Source organism: Talpa europaea, assembly GCF_964194135.1.
Source record: "Talpa europaea genome assembly, chromosome: 5".
Taxonomy (NCBI): domain Eukaryota; kingdom Metazoa; phylum Chordata; class Mammalia; order Eulipotyphla; family Talpidae; genus Talpa; species Talpa europaea.
In genome coordinates, this window is record NC_140071.1 from 92,313,857 (window position 1) to 92,332,865 (window position 19,009).

The following is a 19,009-nucleotide window of genomic DNA, read 5'->3' on the forward strand; positions in this document are numbered from 1 at the left end:
GTGTCAAAGTGATTTACCTATCAGGTTTTCTAACTACTGGTATGATTTTCTTTCAAATAAACCATAATGTTTTACAATAAAATGAGTAGATTTTTAAAAAGGTCCTGTGTTTTTATATAGGAAAAAAAATAAAAAAATAAACATAGAGTACTTTATACATTTGATTACATTTAAAACTGAAATTTTCTGTATTAAATTTGAGAATGCAAAGAAGAAGATTATTTGTTAAATCATATTTTTTTTTAGATTGGAACAAGCAAAAGAGGCAGAATCCAAAGATGCCTTGAAAGATCTGGTTAATCTGATAACTTCCCTAACAACATATGGTGTCAATGAACTAAAACCAGCTGGAATTACCACAGGAGCACCCTTTCTACTGCCGGGATTTGCAGTACCTCAACCTGCAGGCAAAGGTGAGTCCTTTCTTTTCCATTCTGAGTCACTTAGAGAAAGAATGAATTAATCTGATTTTGATTGCTCTTTATGTTACTAGTACAAAGGCAATATACTTTTTCATCCAAATTTGTGTTTTTCGTGGAGTAATTTCTTAAGCGATAGTCTTTAGCAGATCAAAAATTTGAAAATGCTATACAGATATCAGAAAATAAAACAACAAAATTCTTTAATGTTTCATTTTAACATTTAAGGAAATTAATAATACAAACATGCTTCTTTAGAGTTTGGTACCTCCTAAAATTCTGCTTTATATATATGGAACTTGTTCACACTCTAGCTCCATGTTTAATCTCTATATAAGATAAATATGGAAAGGTGAAAATGTTATAGGTGAAAGGTGAAAATGCTTATATTTTATATAAAACTAAACAAATTGAGGTACAAAGATATTCCATTATTTTTTGTGCTCAAAGAATACATATCATAGTCTAGATTTCCTGACTCAATCTAGTGATTTTTACTGATTATTTAATTGTGTATTTAACATTTCATACATAATAGTGCAAGCTAGTTGTACTGCTTATTTAATTTTTTTAAAATACATAATAAATATTCTGAAAGAATCTGAGCATGTTGTACTCCAGTAGTTTTTTTCCCCACAGTTGTCACTTGGTAAATATTCAATACAGTTATGATAGCTGAATACAAAATTTTAAAAATATCAATGTGTCTTTTTTTATATTATAATACGTTATGTATTTTATGACAAGTCAACAGTTTATGAATTTTTAAGTCAATGAGAGTAAATGGATTTACTAGAAAATCCTAAACTTAATTTGTTGGAGAATATTATTTTGTCAATATAATATTAGTTTGGAGTCATTGAATTTCCTGAGATGAGATGTATACTCAGCGTATAGATTGTACCTAACTTTTTTAACCAGTCTCAGTGAGTAAAAATCTAGGCATATCTTATTGAGCAGCTCATTTTATTTAAGAAAGAAATAAGAGTATCACAAAAATTCTAAGACTAATTTAATATAGCAGTGTAATTTTAGAGTTTATTGTTTCATTTGAGCAATCTAATCTTGACATTGGCATAATAGCTGGTTATATAATAGTATAATTTTGTAATGATAGAGTTAATGCAGCAAAATCAACTTGCTCTGTTTGCAAGATGTCGTTGCATCTATAACAGAAATAATACGTATCTTACCTGGCATCTTCTGAGGTTGTAAGAATTCAATGACATAATGTCTATAAAAGCAAAGTGAACTATAAAGGATGTTGTCCTAAGAGTAAGAATTCAGCTCATCATGAGTGACCTAACATTTTTAAATACTAATTTCTTCTTCAGAAAAATTGGTATAATATTCTATAAAATGAATGGCTCAAACTAGATTATTTGACTTTTCTTTATAGCTCAGGATTCTCTTATTTCCCATGTCCTACTTGGTAGGGTTTTTATATGAGCTAAAGGAGATAGCTCTATTCTACATTAAAGGGATGTGGGTTATAGCCTCTTTTTTTTGTCTGCAGTGTTGAGGTATGATTTGTATACATTAAAATATCCATCTTAAATGTTGAATTTGATTTTTTTTGTATTTATTGTTGTATGATCACCATAATCATAATATGGAATGTCCCCATATCCTGAAAGTGGTTTCCTTCTCCTTTGCATTATGTTCCCTCTTCCCCATCCGCCTTGCCCTGACCCCACAGATCTCTTTGGTTATGCCCTTTCTCAAATGTCATAAACTAAAATCATACAGTATGTAGTTTGTGCATTTAGCATCTTTCATTTTTGAGAGTCATCTCTGTTATTATATATATCAGAAGTTTGGGTGCTTTTTGCTAGGTAGTATTTCATTGTCTGGATAACCTGCAATTTGTTTTTCCAATCATCAGTTGATAGCATTTGTTGAATTGTCATAAATAAAACTATGAACATTCATATAAAATAAGTCTGTGCATGAATATATGTTTTTATTTCTTTGGAGTGAATACTACCAGGCTGTAAAATCATTGGGCCATATGGTAAATATATGTTTTACTTTATGAGAAACTACCAAACTTTTTTTAAGCGACTGTCTCATTTTGCATTCACATCAATAATGTATGAAAGTTTGCTTTACATTCTCATCAGTACCTGATGTTAGTCTTTTTATTTTTGATATTCTAGTGACTGAAATAGTGTATACTTGTGTTTTTTAACTTGCTTATTTCCAAATGACTAATGATTTTTAGCATCTTTTCATGTGGCTATTTGCCATCTCTGTTTCTACTCTGATTCAGATCTCTGTGCCCAGTGTTGATAGGATTGTTTGTTTTATAGTAGTTTTAAAAATTCTGTAGATATTCTGCATAAGTCTTTAATAAGATATATTTCTATTTTGTAAGTATGATGCCCTAGTCTTCACTTGTGTTTTCTTAATAGCATCTGTTAAAGAACAGAAGTTTTTAATTTTGATGATATCCAGTTTATCTTTTAACATGTTTTTATCTTGGGGGTGGTTTGCCTCCTACTGAAAAATCTTTATTTAATCCAAATTCCCTAAAATCTTCTCTTATATTTATTCTAGAAATTTCATATTTTAACTCTTGCATTAAGTTATATAATGTATTTTAAGTTAATTTGTGTATATGATAGAAAGTATGGTTTGGTGGTTTTGTTTTTGTTCCACCAATATGGATATCCAGATGTGCCAGGATCCTCTGTTGACCCATGTATCTGGGACTTGCTCAGTTTTATTCCATTGGTCTATGTCTATCCTTCAAAAAAAGCCTACAGAGCCTTATTTACTATTGCTTTAAGGTGATATCTGAAAATCAAGTCATTTATGTTACCCAGTTTTTCCTTCACTTTCAAAATTATTTTGGCTAGTCTTGAGTCCATTGAGTTTCTGTATAAATTTAATAATGACCGTGTCAGTTGTTGAAAATTTTAAAAAGCCTGCTGTTTAGCAGTACCTTGAATCAATAGATAAATTTGGGGAAGAATTGACATTTTAACTTCATTGAGTCCTCTAATCTACAAATATATAGGTTTCCACTTGTTTGAGTCCTACTGTTTTCTTCTCAGCACTGTTTTATATTATACATTATACAGAACTTTGCATTTTTTTGTTAAAATTATTCTTAAATATTCTTTGATACTGTTGTGAAGAAAAATATTTTCTTAATTTCATTGTGGACTGTTCATTGCTAGTTTATAAAAGTGCAATTGATTTTTTGAAAGGATACTTTTTTTTTAACCATGTCCTTGTTAAATTCGATGATTAGTTTTTGTGTAGGGTATTTTCTGCTTTTTTCTGTGGTAGATATCGTATTAATCTATTTTCAGATCAGTGATGATGTCCTATTGTACAGAAATAGAGATGAGGAAAGCCAGTTGTGATGTGGCAATGAGAGAATGGGAGACAGTGATATTCCTTTAAATTATAACTCTTGCTTTGGGCTATTTATATGTCAGGGCTGTGTGTATCTTTATTTGGCATTATTTTAGCTTAATTTTTGACATTACTTTAGCTTAATTTTTGTCAAATATTTGCTCAGGATACTTTGGGGGGGATTATTTTCTTTAATTTTGCTGATTCTCCTTTCATCATCTGAAAATTCCAGTACTAATTGGTGTGTTTGAAAAATTAGACATTTAAAAATATAGCGGGTATCTCACCATAAATTTCTTTAATAAATGTGTATGTAAAGAATTGTACTTTTAGCATAAAATGAAATAATTTTCCAAGTCAAAATTTATGAATGCTGTAGCACTGTAATTGTGAAGGGAAAACTGGAACTCAAGAGATTTTTTTTCCTCTTCTTTTCTCCTGTTACCGTTCTTGCTGCTCTCAGGCTGTTTTTCAGCCTGAAAGTGTTTTTCAGATTGAGAGGTAACTGTTCGTATAGTAAAGGTCTGTCTACAGATGATAAAGAGACACACACACTTACATTTCCAAACTCTGTAGCTTTGATATATACAGCATGCTTTAATCGTCCAAAATCCTAATATTCAGGATATATGGTTCTTGAATCACAATATCCATAATGATGTATTAGAAATTTAATCAGCCTTGTTATTTTTAATTAATTGGGTGAGGAAAAATTGGACCTTTTGGGTCCTATTTGTTGCTTGTAAATAGTTAATAAATGTTATAATTAATGTTTGGGTTAAATAGACTAGTTTGCCATGATTAAAATATCACATAGCACCTACTTTTGTTTTCTTGTTTTCTATTTTAGGTCACAGTGTGAGAAACATCCAGGCCTTTGCAGTTCTTCAAAATGCATTTTTAAAAGCAAAAACCAGCTTCCTTGCCCAAATTATCCTTGATGCCATTACAAATATTTACATGGCTGACAATGCCAATTATTTCATCCTAGAATCACAGCACACACTGTCACAGTTCGCAGAAAAGATTTCTAAACTCCCAGAAGTACAAAACAAATACTTTGAGATGCTGGAGTTTGTTGTTTTTAGCTTAAATTATATCCCTTGTAAAGAACTTATTAGTGTTAGCATCCTCTTAAAATCTAGCTCGTCTTACCACTGTAGCATTATTGCAATGAAAACACTTCTAAAGTTTACACGACATGACTGCATATTTAAAGATGTGTTCAGGGAGGTGGGTCTTCTGGAGGTCATGGTAAATCTTTTGCACAAATATGCTGCCCTCTTGAAGGATCCAACGCAGGCACTAAATGAACAAGGTAAAGCATTTTTCCATAACTTTTTATTTGATACAGGGGTTTGGGCAGGCAGTTTTGTTCATGTTTTTCCTTTTGCTTGGTTATAAATGTAAATGACTTATTAATGTACATTATTGTAACATCTTTCTGAATATTTACCAGCGTTAACGTGCTCATGAAAACTCTATTGGAAAACTGGAGAAGGGCAGCAATCCCACTGCCCACCTTTGACTATGCAGGTGCCTCTTTTCATCAACTCTCTCTCTCCAGGGCAGCAGCCTTCCTGCCTGCCTGTGACCTGTCAAGGCCTCTTGCCTGCAACCATGCAGGCCTCTCTTACCAAACCTGTCGTTCTGGGGCAGCTCTTCCTGCCCGCATGTGTCTATGCAAGTGTCTTGTCCCTTCCCTAATAAACCTGCCCTTTAAATATAGCAAAAACAAAAACAAAACAGAAAATTGGGGATGGGAAATCTATAAATGTGTCATTTTGGTGGAAGAGAATTGAGGTTAAAAACTGAGAAAAAGCTATACATCGCCATGTTCAGTCAAGGGGTCAGAGTATGGGGTTCATGTCCTAATGGTAACCTCTTTTGCAGAAGAGGACACTTATTAAGAGGGGTTGAGTCTGATGGACATGTAGAGACAGGTCTCTAGAGGAGGTTGATCTCAGCCAGTCCTGCCTGAAGATAGGCACCGCTGCTTCTGGGAAAACTGTTCCCAGGTAGAAACTAGTCCCTTGGCTGTGTCTGTTGACTTCTGTGGCAATAAGCTCAATGAATCTGACCCAGAAATGTCTCTGCCAGGGTTTTTAGGGCTGCCTAGTGCCCCAGACTCAGAAGTCAGGAATCCAGGCCACAGTTCCTCTTGTATTTTGACATAAGCAAAATTGGCGTTAACCCAGGACTTGACCCGGATTACAGGACTGGTTAGTGAGGAATACGCAACAAGAACTAAGCTCTCCTTACAAGCTATTGCTTTCTCCACAGCTTTAGAGTTTTACTACATGAAGTGGAACCTCATAATTTTATCATTTTCTCCTCAAACTCACACTCTCCTCTCTGTGGCATCTCCCCAGAGACTAGAGTTGCTTTCTCATTTAGTTCCTGAGAAAATGTAGCAATTTTGGTTGACTTCTCCCTTTCCTGTACCTGAAGGAAATCTAGGTACTTAACTCATGGATCTAGTTGTCATATTTGATCTACTTTTAGTAATTTGGGTAGTTTCTAGTTTGGGATGATTATGAACAATGCTTCCATGAAAAAAATTTAAATATCTTTTTGTAGAATACACACACATTTCCAGTAGGTATACGTATCTGGCATTGGAATGGCCATTTCATTAGCCATGCATGTGTTCAATTTTAGTAGATGGAAACTGTGGTAGTCAGAATGACAACTCTCCCAGAATGTCCATGTCCTGATTCCTAATCTCTAGAAGCTGTGAGTTTATTAGGTTGCGTGGCAAAAGAGAATTAAGACTGCTAATCATTTGACCCTTAAATAGGGAAACTGTGGATTGTCCAGGTCGCCAAATATAACCGCAGGGTCCTGGGGAGGGAAAGTGGGGAGGAGGAGGAGCAGAAGCAGATACATGCTACTATAGTAAAGGCTGAGCAGACATGATGTCTCTGCCTCAGAAGATGAAAGAGGATGGAATGAGCCAAGAATGTAGGCACCTTCTAGAAGTTGGAAAATGCCAGGAAATGGGTTTGCCCCTCTCGAGAAGGAATATAATCCTGCCAACATCTGATGAGACCTCCAGAAATGTAGGAGAATAAATGTTAATTCTTTCAAAAATAAAATAACTTCTGGACACAATCAGGATGTAGCTGCCTCAAAATGTTTTTAATTATGAAGAACAAATAATCTCTTCAGTGATATTATGTATATCACATATATTGTTAAATTTGATGTTTGTGTCCTTTCTGATGAATCGGATACAGTGGTATTTGGCACTTTTAATATTAATCATGGTGAATAAATTAATACATTAGATATATCACATTATTCATGGACTTGTCTTTATTCTTTTGAGACATTAAAATCTAGCGTTCTCCTGTTGATCTCCTTGACTAACAAAACCCCTGTGAGAAGTATACATGTAACTTTGATTGGCATTTTCTTTTTTAATATGTTAGATAATTGCAACTTTTAACCACACCAAAATAAAATCTGTAAACCCAATCTTGAACTTACTTTCTGTAGCTATTAGGCATGTGTATCACTTTTGAAGGTTAAATTATTTTAGTTGTGTGGGGGTGAAAGTGAATATTAAAGAAATACTATTAAAATTACTAAAACCCTACCAAGAAAACATAAGTTTATAAGTAGTGATTTGAACCTTTTATTCTTTTTTCTAGGGGACTCAAAAAATAATAGTTCTACTGAAGACCAAAAACACCTGGCTTTGTTGGTTATGGAGACCTTGACAGTGCTTCTTCAAGGATCCAACACAAATGCAGGTAATTTGAAAAGCAATTCATGAAAGCTTTTGGAACATATTAACTCTGCTTTTCTCCTTTCTAGTGGTTCTGCTTTTAACATCTCCCTGTGTAATACTTTTGACTTTTATCAGTATATCAATGACAAAATATACAATATTCTTGCATTTCGTTGCTTTTTATAATGTCTTATGTCTGAAATGTTGTTTTTCTGTTCCTTTATTTATATTATGCAGATTCTTAGTTGAATACCTTTGCTTATTTGAATATTTTCCAAAATATTTGTTTCATATGGCAGTTTTCATTAAATCTTTTGCTTTATCTTTGGTTTCAACTTCTTTTTAATCCTTTTCTACCTGTCATTAACAGACAGTCCAACTGTATTTACAAATTATCACTCTTGTTTTTAAAAATGATTACTTGGAATTTTAGCCAACATCAAAAACCTCTCAGTCAACAAGGTCAATACAACTAGAGAGGAGTAAGTGATGAGGTGAGTTTAGATGAGTGGACTGGGCTTAGTTGTTTTGGAGCTTTTCAGGCCATGGTGTGGTGAGGAATTCGAATTGTGTTTTCAGATATTATGGAAAGTCATGAGTGCATAAGCTAATACACACACAATGCATGTCTATCGGCCTGAATGCAGAGAAATTTAATATTCTATATATTTAATATGCAATTTGTATCTCATGTAGCATACTAGGCATTAGATATTTAAATATGAGATAATATTTGCTCCAAAGAAAATACAATCTGATTGAGGAAGATGCAAATACATGCATATATGAATAATAATTTGAATACAATTTTTGGAAAATGCCAAGACAGAATTGAATGAATTTAGTATATAATCAAACAATAATTATGACAATTTAATTATTATAGTTTGTTATGTTTTAAATGGGTTCAATGTTAATGGTTGTCTATGAATAATATGTAATCTTCTTTTTTCCACTGAGTAGATTTAGTTGGCTGAGATAGTCAAAAAAGTGATGAGGCTAACAAACAATATATGTAGAAAATTAACTTTTGATGATATGACCTAGAGTTGTACAGGGATGGGGTAAACAATTCTACTAATGTAGGAAAGTGTTACCAAAAGTCACTTAATAGTTCTTTCATAGCACCAGACATTTTCACAAAGTTCTTTTCTCACCAACTATCTTTCCAAGGTAAGAAGGATGTTGGCTAGCTTTTTGAGCAGTTTGCTCATAGAGTTCTCAAAAAATATTAACCATTATGATTAGGGATGGGCACTAACTAGGTGCCAAAAAGTAAATGAACATGACCTTCCATGAGATAAACTCAAGTTGCACAGAAGTTTGCAAGTTCATGACTTAACCCTCACTGTAAGTTCCTATAGTTCTTATAAAGTTAGCAAATAGAAAGTCATTAAATAGAGAAGACAGTGGTTGTTTCAGCAAGACACACTTGCATTTTTTCAATCAGCAAACATTTATTAAAACAAACAAGGAGATCCAAGTTTAATGGGAGATCAAACATATAAACAAGTAATAGTAAGATTGTGTGATATAGGTTATTATTATAATAGTGATATATGCACAGTACTACATGCATAAGAGATGAAATAGTTTCTTTGTAAGAAATACTAATTAGTGATTTAAGTCACTTGATCCATGGTTTTTTATACTAGAAGATGACATTTGATGTGGGAGTAGTTTGACTCGTTGGCAGGAGCACAGGCTGTACAGCTAGATTAGGGTGGCATAAATAATGCTCTGCTGCTTGCTGACTCTCTGACCTTGGCCACAACACAACTTCTGTTTGTCTCATTTCCTCACCTGTACAGTAGGGGATGAAGATTAAATAAATCAATCCACATAGTGCCTTTGCAGCAGTACAATGACTGCTGTTTTCTATTATACAGTTTATCCTTTTTTGTTCATGCACTTGATCTAACTAAAAAGTTTGATTCCTTGTAATTTTTCCCAGCAAAGAATAATTTATTATTTTCCCCTTTTTGCTACTGTTCCATAAATCTTGTTCAGTTTAAATCTCATTTATTGTGGGTATTGTTTGTTTGAAAGCCTTTTACTTACATTGATTATATTTAGGTTAAAGTGTTTAGATAAAAATATTGGGTCTCTTTGGTGTCTGTCTATTTCTAAATGTTCTAGATTTAGAGATTTTGGACATTTGGGGAAATCATGGCATTAATCTTGCATAAAGGAAATCTAGAGATAATTTGCATATACTTTTGCTGACATCCCACAGATCAATTTTGTGTTGTAATTTAAAAGGTACATTGGCCTAGTAAGTTTTATTTGCGTTCTTTTGAGTAATCTTCCTATAAAAAATAAAATTTTAATTCACCTGATTGGTCTCAGAACATCTTATGTTAACCCTGAGTGTTCTTTGTCCTTCCTCCTTTTAGGAATTTTCCGGGAATTTGGAGGTGCAAGATGTGCACATAATATAGTGAAGTACCCTCAATGCCGGCAGCATGCCCTGATGATTATTCAGCAATTGGTGCTCTCTCCAAATGGGGATGATGACATGGGCACTCTCTTGGGATTAATGCATTCAGCCCCACCAACAGAATTGCAATTGAAGACTGACATTTTACGGGTAATTTTGATAAATGTGTTTTTACTCTTTTACTACTAAAATCTGATTGTTTTCAAGTGGCTTATAGGTGAGTTAGAGATAGGAAAATTAACCAAACTCTACCAAAGAAACACTATTTTGTATACATCAAGAACTTGGAAAAACTCCAGTCATTCAATGTTTTTTCAGTATATATTAACATACAGCTGATAAATTGTTGCAATGGTTATCTTGGCTTATTGTATTATCCCTTAAATTAAAAAGTACATTAGTAAATTGTATCTTCATAACTAGTAAATACTACTAATAAACATTTTCTGTTCAATTGAAATCACTTACAGTGATATGCATGTGTGAAATAAAATATTCCAAAAAGGCATTATACATGATTATAGTTTGTATGAAAGTTATAAGTATTCTAGTAAATATCAGACAATATACTAGAAGTTTTGCATATGCTTTTATCATTTAGTCCTTAGCAGTTCTATAAAATATGTAATGCCTGTTTTACAATTGAGAAGACTTTGTTTAGGTATATTTATAAAACCTTACAAGTAGTAAAAATAACCCCAGATTTCAAAACCCATTTTCTTTCCATCACATCATTATGCGATACAAAGATTCTCACACACACATACACATTCTCTTATATTACTATATTCACTAGTATTTTTATCTAAGAAATTTTTAGACTCAAACTACTATGTCTCACTTTTTATTTATAAGTAAATTTAGAAATGCAAATAAGATTTAATGCATAAGTAAAGAATATGGCTAGCTGAGCATAGCCAGATAAGTCTCCTGTTACATGATTTTGGAAAAAATTGTTGAATTTTGTGCTGTCATGTGAATCTTAAAATAAGTCTTATTTTGTTTATATAGAGCCATTAACATTAAATAATATATAAAACAAATTTTCCAAGTGCCATAAAACAGGATAATTACAATAATAGCTAGCAGCATTTGTTGACTGTTTGCTATTTGTCAGTTGCTAGTCTATGAATTTATATGTATCTATTCATTTAACCCCCATGATAAAAATAGGTACTGTTAGTATACCTGTCTTATAGATTACAAACTGAAACTATGACTGGTTAAATACCTTCCCCAAAAGTATATGTCTAAGTAGAGAAGCCAAAATGTAAGCCTATGTGGTCGCAATACAATGTAGTACTATGGACAAAATAATGGTTTCAGTGAAAAGGAGACATAGTCCTTTCATGCCTAGAAACCTTGCATTTATATCTCAGTAAAGTGAGCCACGTCCATTTTTTTCCTTCATTTGATGTTTCATGGTTTCGAGATATGTATTTTCCATTATAAGAAACTAGAGCTCCTTGGAGAAATTGTGGATTCTAAACAAAACTAAAACATTCTATGTATTCCAAAAGTAAGGAAGTGATCAAAGAAAATAAAGAATAAACATAAATAGGAGTGGAGAAAAATCTCTTATTTATGACTTTGAGTCAAGTAATAAGGAAAATGAGTATTTGCAAGCAACCATAATACAAATTGATTCACCAAAGCATTGACTGCTGAAGATAGTGGATGAGAGTTTGAGGAATAGGATTTTTATATAGTCTCGAAGTATACTTTGAAAACATTTTAATTTTTAATTAAAAAATAATTTTTAACTTATAGTCGACTCTGCCTTAACCAAATGTTCAAAGGTCACTTTACCAGTAGTGGATTGCTCAGCAGCCTGTGTGTGCCTTCTGGTGGGAAGCCCAGAGAAGAGTTCAGTGGCACTTTTGTGGGCTTCCTGCTGAGAGACTTTCTGGGAAATAATTGGGCTGTTATCTTCAAAAATAAAGTTTAATATTCCCTCCAAAACTATTTCAAAGTAAAAAGACTAAAGTGATGACTGAATATAGTGTCTGATCTTGGGTTTTCTTTTTCTATTAAGGATATTATTTGGACACTTGGTAAAAAGACAATTAGATCTGTAAATAATATTTTTCTGATTTTGATCATTATATTGTGGGTAATGATAAAGGGTAGGTAAGAATTCCTTTTCAGGAAAAACACTCAACCCTTTAGGGGTAAAGGGAAGTAGGAAGAGAGAAGAAAATAGAGATGTCAGGTAAAATGTTAGTATTTTAACATTTGGTTGAATGATACCCTGAAATTCTTCAAACTGCTATTGCTGTTTTTCTCCAAGTCTACAATTATGTCACAATAATAATAGCAGAAGAAAAGTCAGTGTCTTTAACCTGACCTCTGAGACCCTCGGGATGGCATACTCTTTTGTTGCCCTCACCTCATAACCTGCCATAGACATAGCCGAAATTATAACTTAATTTTTCCTGAATCGTCTGGGTTGGTTTTTTTGTTTGTTTGTTTGTTTGTTTTAAAGATTTATTTATTTATTTATACAAGCACTGGGTACAGTCAGAAGTGTGGGAGGGCAAGAGAATTCACCAGAGTCAGAGCGGAGAGCAGAGCAGGCAGACTGATGAAGTACATTGCTGAGGGGAGCAGTGGGTGGCAAAAGAGGTCTGCGCCCCATGCGCCATGTGGGACCCTCGCCCGGTGGCCGGGGATCGAACCGGCGCTGCAGAGGCTGCGGACAGCCTTGCAACCCAGCGCTCAACCTCTGCGTCAACGGGGAGACCCGAATCTTCTGTTTTTTAACTTTTGCTCTCTTCAATTAATTTCTCATCCATGATCAGATGTTTGCATGTTTTTCTACAGCAGTATATTTCATCCCATTTCAATTTGAGTGTAATGACAATTTTGAATGTTTTATTTTAAAAGCAAGATTTATCTGACCACAGATTATCTACATGAGTGTCAGTATTGAGGAACATTTATATATTTGACGGAATTGCTAGAAAAAACAATTGCCTTCAAGAGATGTTTATGGTTGCCAACTTAATGTACATTTTTTTCCTTTCATGGTGTTTTCAGTTGGATTTGGAAAATGTTGATGGATAGAGCCACCAGTAGGTAATTGGTTGGACTGTAATTTTAAGACTGTTGTTGTGGTGAGTGGTAATAACTAACATCTTCCAACTGGAGGAGGGAGAAGGTGAAGTGTCCTGATATGTTGGGTTTACTGATTTCCATGGTGTAAATACTTCCACTGTGACCTCCTTCAGGCAAGTAGTATATTAGTGAATGTGAAGAAATTATAATAACACACTCCATTATTTAGTATTTCAAGAGCACAGATTAAAAATAGCAAAATATATAAAATAAGTCATAAGTTTTGAGTACTTGTTTTTTAAAATAGTTTGCTTGTAATTTTACAGAACATTATTTTTAGCTGTGTTTGTGTTTTAACAATGGGCATATAAAATTATGAAAATATAGTAGTTGGCTCTCAAAAGCTGGTATAAATGGAAAGAAACCTTGGGATATCAACTACATTTTACATTTTTTTACTACATTCAGAACTGCTTCTTTATGCCTCCATTGAATTGACACAATCATATAACTCTGTAATTTTATTTGTATTTATTTGTGCACAAAACCAAAATTCAATGAAAGAGATAGTATTTTATCATTCTGATGCCTTAAAAAAAGTTGTGCTAAGCAGAGTTTTCAGCAGATACTGTGATTATACTGTGTTAATGTCAGGGTGACAACACGTTGCCAAGTTTGATGTAGTAAGAGGTAGACTTTTCCAGAAGTACTTATAAAGTATTGGACTATGATTAACAAATGTTGGTTTTTCTAATCTGTGTCATTGTAACCAACAATATGATTTTGTACATACTACTTTAATTCTGAACTCAATCTTCTTAGGCTATGAATTTGTCCTGTTTTACTACAATGACTTTTTGAAGATGGTGGTGTTATGTTTATATGCCAAGCATTTTGCTAATCATTTGCTAATCATTTTACATGTATTTCCTGTATTTAATTACATGTAGTTAAATATCTTACAATATTTGGAGTCAGAATTTCAAACCAAGCATTCTGACTCTAACCCTTGCATTTAACTTCTATGTTAGGTTATAAGATTAAAAATAAAACAATGTTAACGAAGTCCTATGTTCTTATGAGTCGATATTGCAAGTATAAATATAGTTTATTAAATTTGACAAGATAATGGAAATAGATTTGTACAATGAAATCTTTATATTTTCTAAAGCAATATATTTCAGAAGAGTGATTACTTATCAATCTTTAGCCTTTCCCTACTTCTTCCTGTATCATTAGAAATGTGTGAGATTTTTTAATGAAATGACCTTTGAAATATTTTAATAAAATTGCCAATCATCTCAAAGATTTGAAATTGTCTCTTAAATAATTTTAGATACCCATTGTTTTCCTTGTTGAAACAAAGGGAAAAGAAGCCTGTCTGTCTAAAAACAGATTTCACATGCTGTTAAAGTTCATTTAAGTACACAACTAGGAGAAGCAGACTGAAGGATTTAAATTCTACGTTTGCTGTGCAAATTTTTGATCAGTTATTGAACCCTTAGGGGTCCTCATCAGTAAAGTTGGAATAATAGTTCCTAACACATAGTATTATTGAGAGGATTAAATAAACAAATGGCATAAAAGCATTTAAATAAGTGACTAGTACCCACAATATGTTGGATAATTTTGGGATGTGTTATTTTTAATAGTAAATAACATACATAGTATAGATCATTTATATAATATAAATAATAAAGTTAAACTATGACCATTCAGAAGATAACTGTTACAAAAGATCATTTTACTTGTTTGACCTTCAAGTTTTATTTTTTTGTGCTTACAGCTATTCTGAAGAATACGCTTTTAGCCCTCGGACACCAATTTACTTTGCAAGCAAGACTATCTAATAAATCCTCTGAAATAATTTTTCTTTTCAAAGCATAAGGATATGTTTACATATTAGGAATTGAAATTTCTCAGATCTTGACTACCCTTACCATCTCTCTGGTCCCTTCTAGAATATTTCAGTTCGTGTATATACACACAGTCGCAAGTTTGCTTAATTTTGTAAAATTATACTCAAATATGTATTTTACTTATTTAATAAAATCACTTTGTAAAAAATCACTTTTTTTTGTATCATTACCTATCAAAGACATAGGAAAAGCTTTTCAGCCAGATTTGGGTATCGTTTGGATAGCTTCCTATTAATATATGGAATGTGTGATAGTGTTTTCCTAAAATGATCTGCTTTTAATATGGCACTTTTGAATTAGAAAAATACTTGATGTATTTCATTAGACTGCTTCTTGGGTAAATGGCATAGTCATTCGTATCACATGTTCATAGAATGGTGTTTTCCTTTGGCATTCATGTATTTTTTTTTTAATTATATTTGTTTTTGGTTTCTGCCCCCTGCAGGCTCTGTTATCAGTCCTTCGAGAAAGCCACCGTTCAAGAACAGTCTTTAGGAAAGTTGGAGGATTTGTGTACATTACATCCTTGCTTGTTGCTATGGAAAGATCTTTGAGCTCACCCCCGAAGAATGGCTGGGAAAAAGTGAACCAGAATCAAGTGTTTGAACTTCTCCATACTGTTTTCTGCACGTTGACTGCAGCAATGCGCTATGAGCCAGCCAACTCACATTTCTTCAAAACAGAGATTCAGTATGAGAAGTTGGCAGATGCTGTTCGATTTCTTGGCTGCTTCTCAGACCTACGAAAAATAAGCCCCATGAATGTCTTCCCCTCAAACACACAGCCATTTCAGAGGCTCTTGGAGGAAGATGTGATTTCAGTGGATTCCGTGTCACCCACTTTACGGCACTGCAGTAAACTCTTTATTTATCTCTACAAAGTAGCCACAGATTCTTTTGACAGGTATGACTGTGCCTTGGGCTCAAGGGTATATACTAGATAAAACTTCAACATTAGGCTTGAGTGATAAGTTTACCCGAAAGAATATGAGAACAAATGAATCGTCTCTCCTATTCACTTGGCTACCACATTATTTGTGATATTATTAATATCCTAATGTTAAGTTTTTCAACATGGTCATCTGTGTATTATTTGTAAATCCTAGGTTAGTTAGCCCGCAGTGCACTTAATGGGACAGTTTCTCTGAAGTTTACTTCAAGTGTGGTATTTACTATTTGTTTCTTTTTCTCTTCCAACATCATTAAGTATATCAAACTTACTGATATTAGTTACCAGTAGGAGAACATGGTTACTATGACTGTATGTATTTCTAGACAGATGATAAATTCTCAGTATTCCTAACCCACAGAAAATGATATAGCTACCTATGAGACAGTGATACTTCAAGAATGCATTAGATTCATCTGCATATTCATTTATTAAATAAACACTGAAAAATAACCTACTGTGTGCCATGGCAGTGTGCTATGCATTGAGGTTTCAGCTCAGTACAAGACTGCCTTGATCCTGGCCGTACTTCAACTTAAATATGGACACATAAATGATCAATTACAACAAATCTTGACATAACCTCTGATGAGGGAAATTCAGGCTTCTGAGGGAGTTGTAGGAGTGCTGCTTTATCTAATCACTTACTTGCAGTGTTTAAACTGTTCTCAGTTAAATTCTCTAATTTTGAAGTTACCTTACAAGTGGTCATGCTGCTAATTTGTCAAGAACATTTTCACTTTAAGTAGTTACCAAGGTTTTATTTTGTAAAGCAAATTGAATTGTATTGACATTATCTTCCAAAGCCCCCTCCGCGCCCCCCCCCATTAAGGCAGTGATCTACTGGCTAGAGTTTGATAAGTTTTACAATATTTACTGTGAAATATCTATCTTGAAATATCCACTGAAATATCTCTTACTTCTTAACACTATTTCTTAGTTCTTAATATTTAGACAAGAAAATTTAGGTAATACAAGAATAATTTTCATTTTTTCCATTTTAAGGATAAAAAGGCATATACTTTGTTAACTTGTGGAAAGCATGGGATGGTGTCATGTTCTAGGAATAAGCTGTTTACATTCAGATTTGTGTATTTGGATGCAACCTTTCCCTTGTTTTCTACTTAGCCTAGTTAGTATATTTCATTTTTAGTTTACTTGGTCAAATACAGGACTTTTCAGCATTCTGTTTAACAAACGTGTTAAATGTTAATGTTAGTGAAGAAGCATCTGCCTCAAGCATGCTGTGTTTCCCTCAGTGCATGTGGTGTAGTCTTGTTCCTTGTTCCTGCTGAGTATGGAGAACGTTCCTTATTAAACTTTTACTGGTATTTCTTGTGAAACTAACCAACTGCCAGCCTGGTGTTCTCTTCTAACCTCTCTAAACCACCCTGTCTTGTTTTGTCGTCTGTAGTCGCGCAGAACAGGCCCCTCCCTGCCTGACAAGCGAGTCCTCTCTCCCCTCTCCTTGGGGCACACCAGCCTTGTCCAGGAAAAGGTACTGATCTTAACAAAAGAAGTGAATCTTGATCTGTGTGGGTGTTTTTCTTCTGTGCCTGATTATATGTTTATTTGCTAATTGTGCTTTGTATTTCAAATATTTTGACATTCTGTTTGATTTTTAAGTTTTAAAATTTTCAACTGAGGATGGTTATGAAAAAAAAAATGTCGACGATATGAAGGACATGTAGAATTTTGTCACCCAGTTCTGCTGTTTAGATTAAAATATACCCTTTGCTGCTAGACCAGTCATATCTTTCATTAAAAGTAGTTAAAAATGAAGGCTTAATGCCTGCTGAGTAGAGTATGTTCCTGTTGTACTTTAAATAAGCTCAGGGGTCATTCTTTGGTTTTCACTATTACTCCAAGAGGATGACCCTCACCACACAGATGTTTCTCAATCAGGTTCAACCAGTTGAAACGTGATGTTAGTATGGAAATTTGTGACAGCTAACTTTGAAAAAGTGAATGAAAAAACGTACTCCAGCTCTTGCTTTCATTGGTTTAATGTAAATCTCTTTCTAAATTGATCCACTTTACCTTGTACATAAAGCTTATGGATGTAAAGGACCAGCAGTTGACTGACAAGAGTGCAGTTAAGATCCATTTAAGATCCCAGTTGCAAGCTGCACTTAAAATAATCATTCTGTACAATTACCACCAACTATTCTACCTTCCCTTGTTTTCCTCATAACCAAGTAGAAGACCTTAAGTCTTGTATTAATATTCTTACGTGGCTCATTAAAAATCCTGAGGTTCTGCTGTGTTGTTTGATTTTATTTCTGTTTTTTACTTTTTGAAATTTGAGTATAGCTGGAGTTTTGCATCAAAATTGGTCACAGATTCTGTATTTCAACAGTATTTACTAGGTGCATAGAAAGACATTTTCCTTTTTCACTTAAATTTACCATGGGTCTTAACAGCAATTTTTCTTCTGGTAAATCCTGGCACACTTCAAAATAACCTTAAATGAATTTAGTATTGTTCAATATATTTGTATTTTAAAGCTACTTTTGGTGGTTTTTTTTTTCTTCCCAAGAACTGTTCTTAATTCAAGGAGAGAAGCTTTAAATTCAATTTTAGCTGACCTACTGTAGTTCTCTGTTCCTATAATGAAGAGGTAAAAGTGTTCTTTGTGTTTGAAGATTCATATGTGCTTATGCTACAGAATTAGAAAAATGGATGTCAATTTTAAAAAGTAGTAGTTTTGATTATTAGAAAATCACATTTATGATTCTAGCATAAATAGTAAAAATTTAAAAGTTGTTGTTTGAAAATATTTAGTCCTTTTAAAATATTAATCAAAACTTTAAAATACTTTTTATAGAAATCTACAGATTAAAGGAATATAATTTTCAAAAATCCATCAGAATTTACTTTTTATTTAAACGGTAATTTCACAAAGTGTGAAACAGTACTTTATTCCTTATCATAATTAATTGTGTAAAGTTTAATTAAAAAATATTTTGTCATTTCGAGCACAACTACATGTAAAAATTATATGTCTTTGACCTACAAGGAAGCTGCCACTGAATCAACAACTTCTGGTTGGATGACTCTTAGCCAAGAGAATTAGAGAATTCTAATCAGGCAAATAAATAGGTTGACATTTGAATATATCCAG

The 19,009-nt window shown here is 33.2% G+C and overlaps 1 protein-coding gene across 2 annotated transcripts in view; it reads left to right on the forward strand.

The window, feature by feature from the left end:
* Positions 1-19,009, forward strand: part of WDFY3 (WD repeat and FYVE domain containing 3) — a gene marked incomplete at its 3' end in the record, with an annotated part of 191,890 nt that overhangs the window by 43,411 nt on the left and 129,470 nt on the right. For both annotated transcript variants that reach the window (XM_084233369.1, XM_084233370.1), the window contains exons 7-12: positions 247-413; positions 4,636-5,103; positions 7,442-7,543; positions 9,918-10,111; positions 15,383-15,840; positions 17,300-17,383. In XM_084233369.1, the coding sequence (XP_084089495.1) occupies positions 247-413; positions 4,636-5,103; positions 7,442-7,543; positions 9,918-10,111; positions 15,383-15,840; positions 17,300-17,383 (1,473 nt within the window). The remainder of the gene's footprint in view (positions 1-246; positions 414-4,635; positions 5,104-7,441; positions 7,544-9,917; positions 10,112-15,382; positions 15,841-17,299; positions 17,384-19,009) is intronic.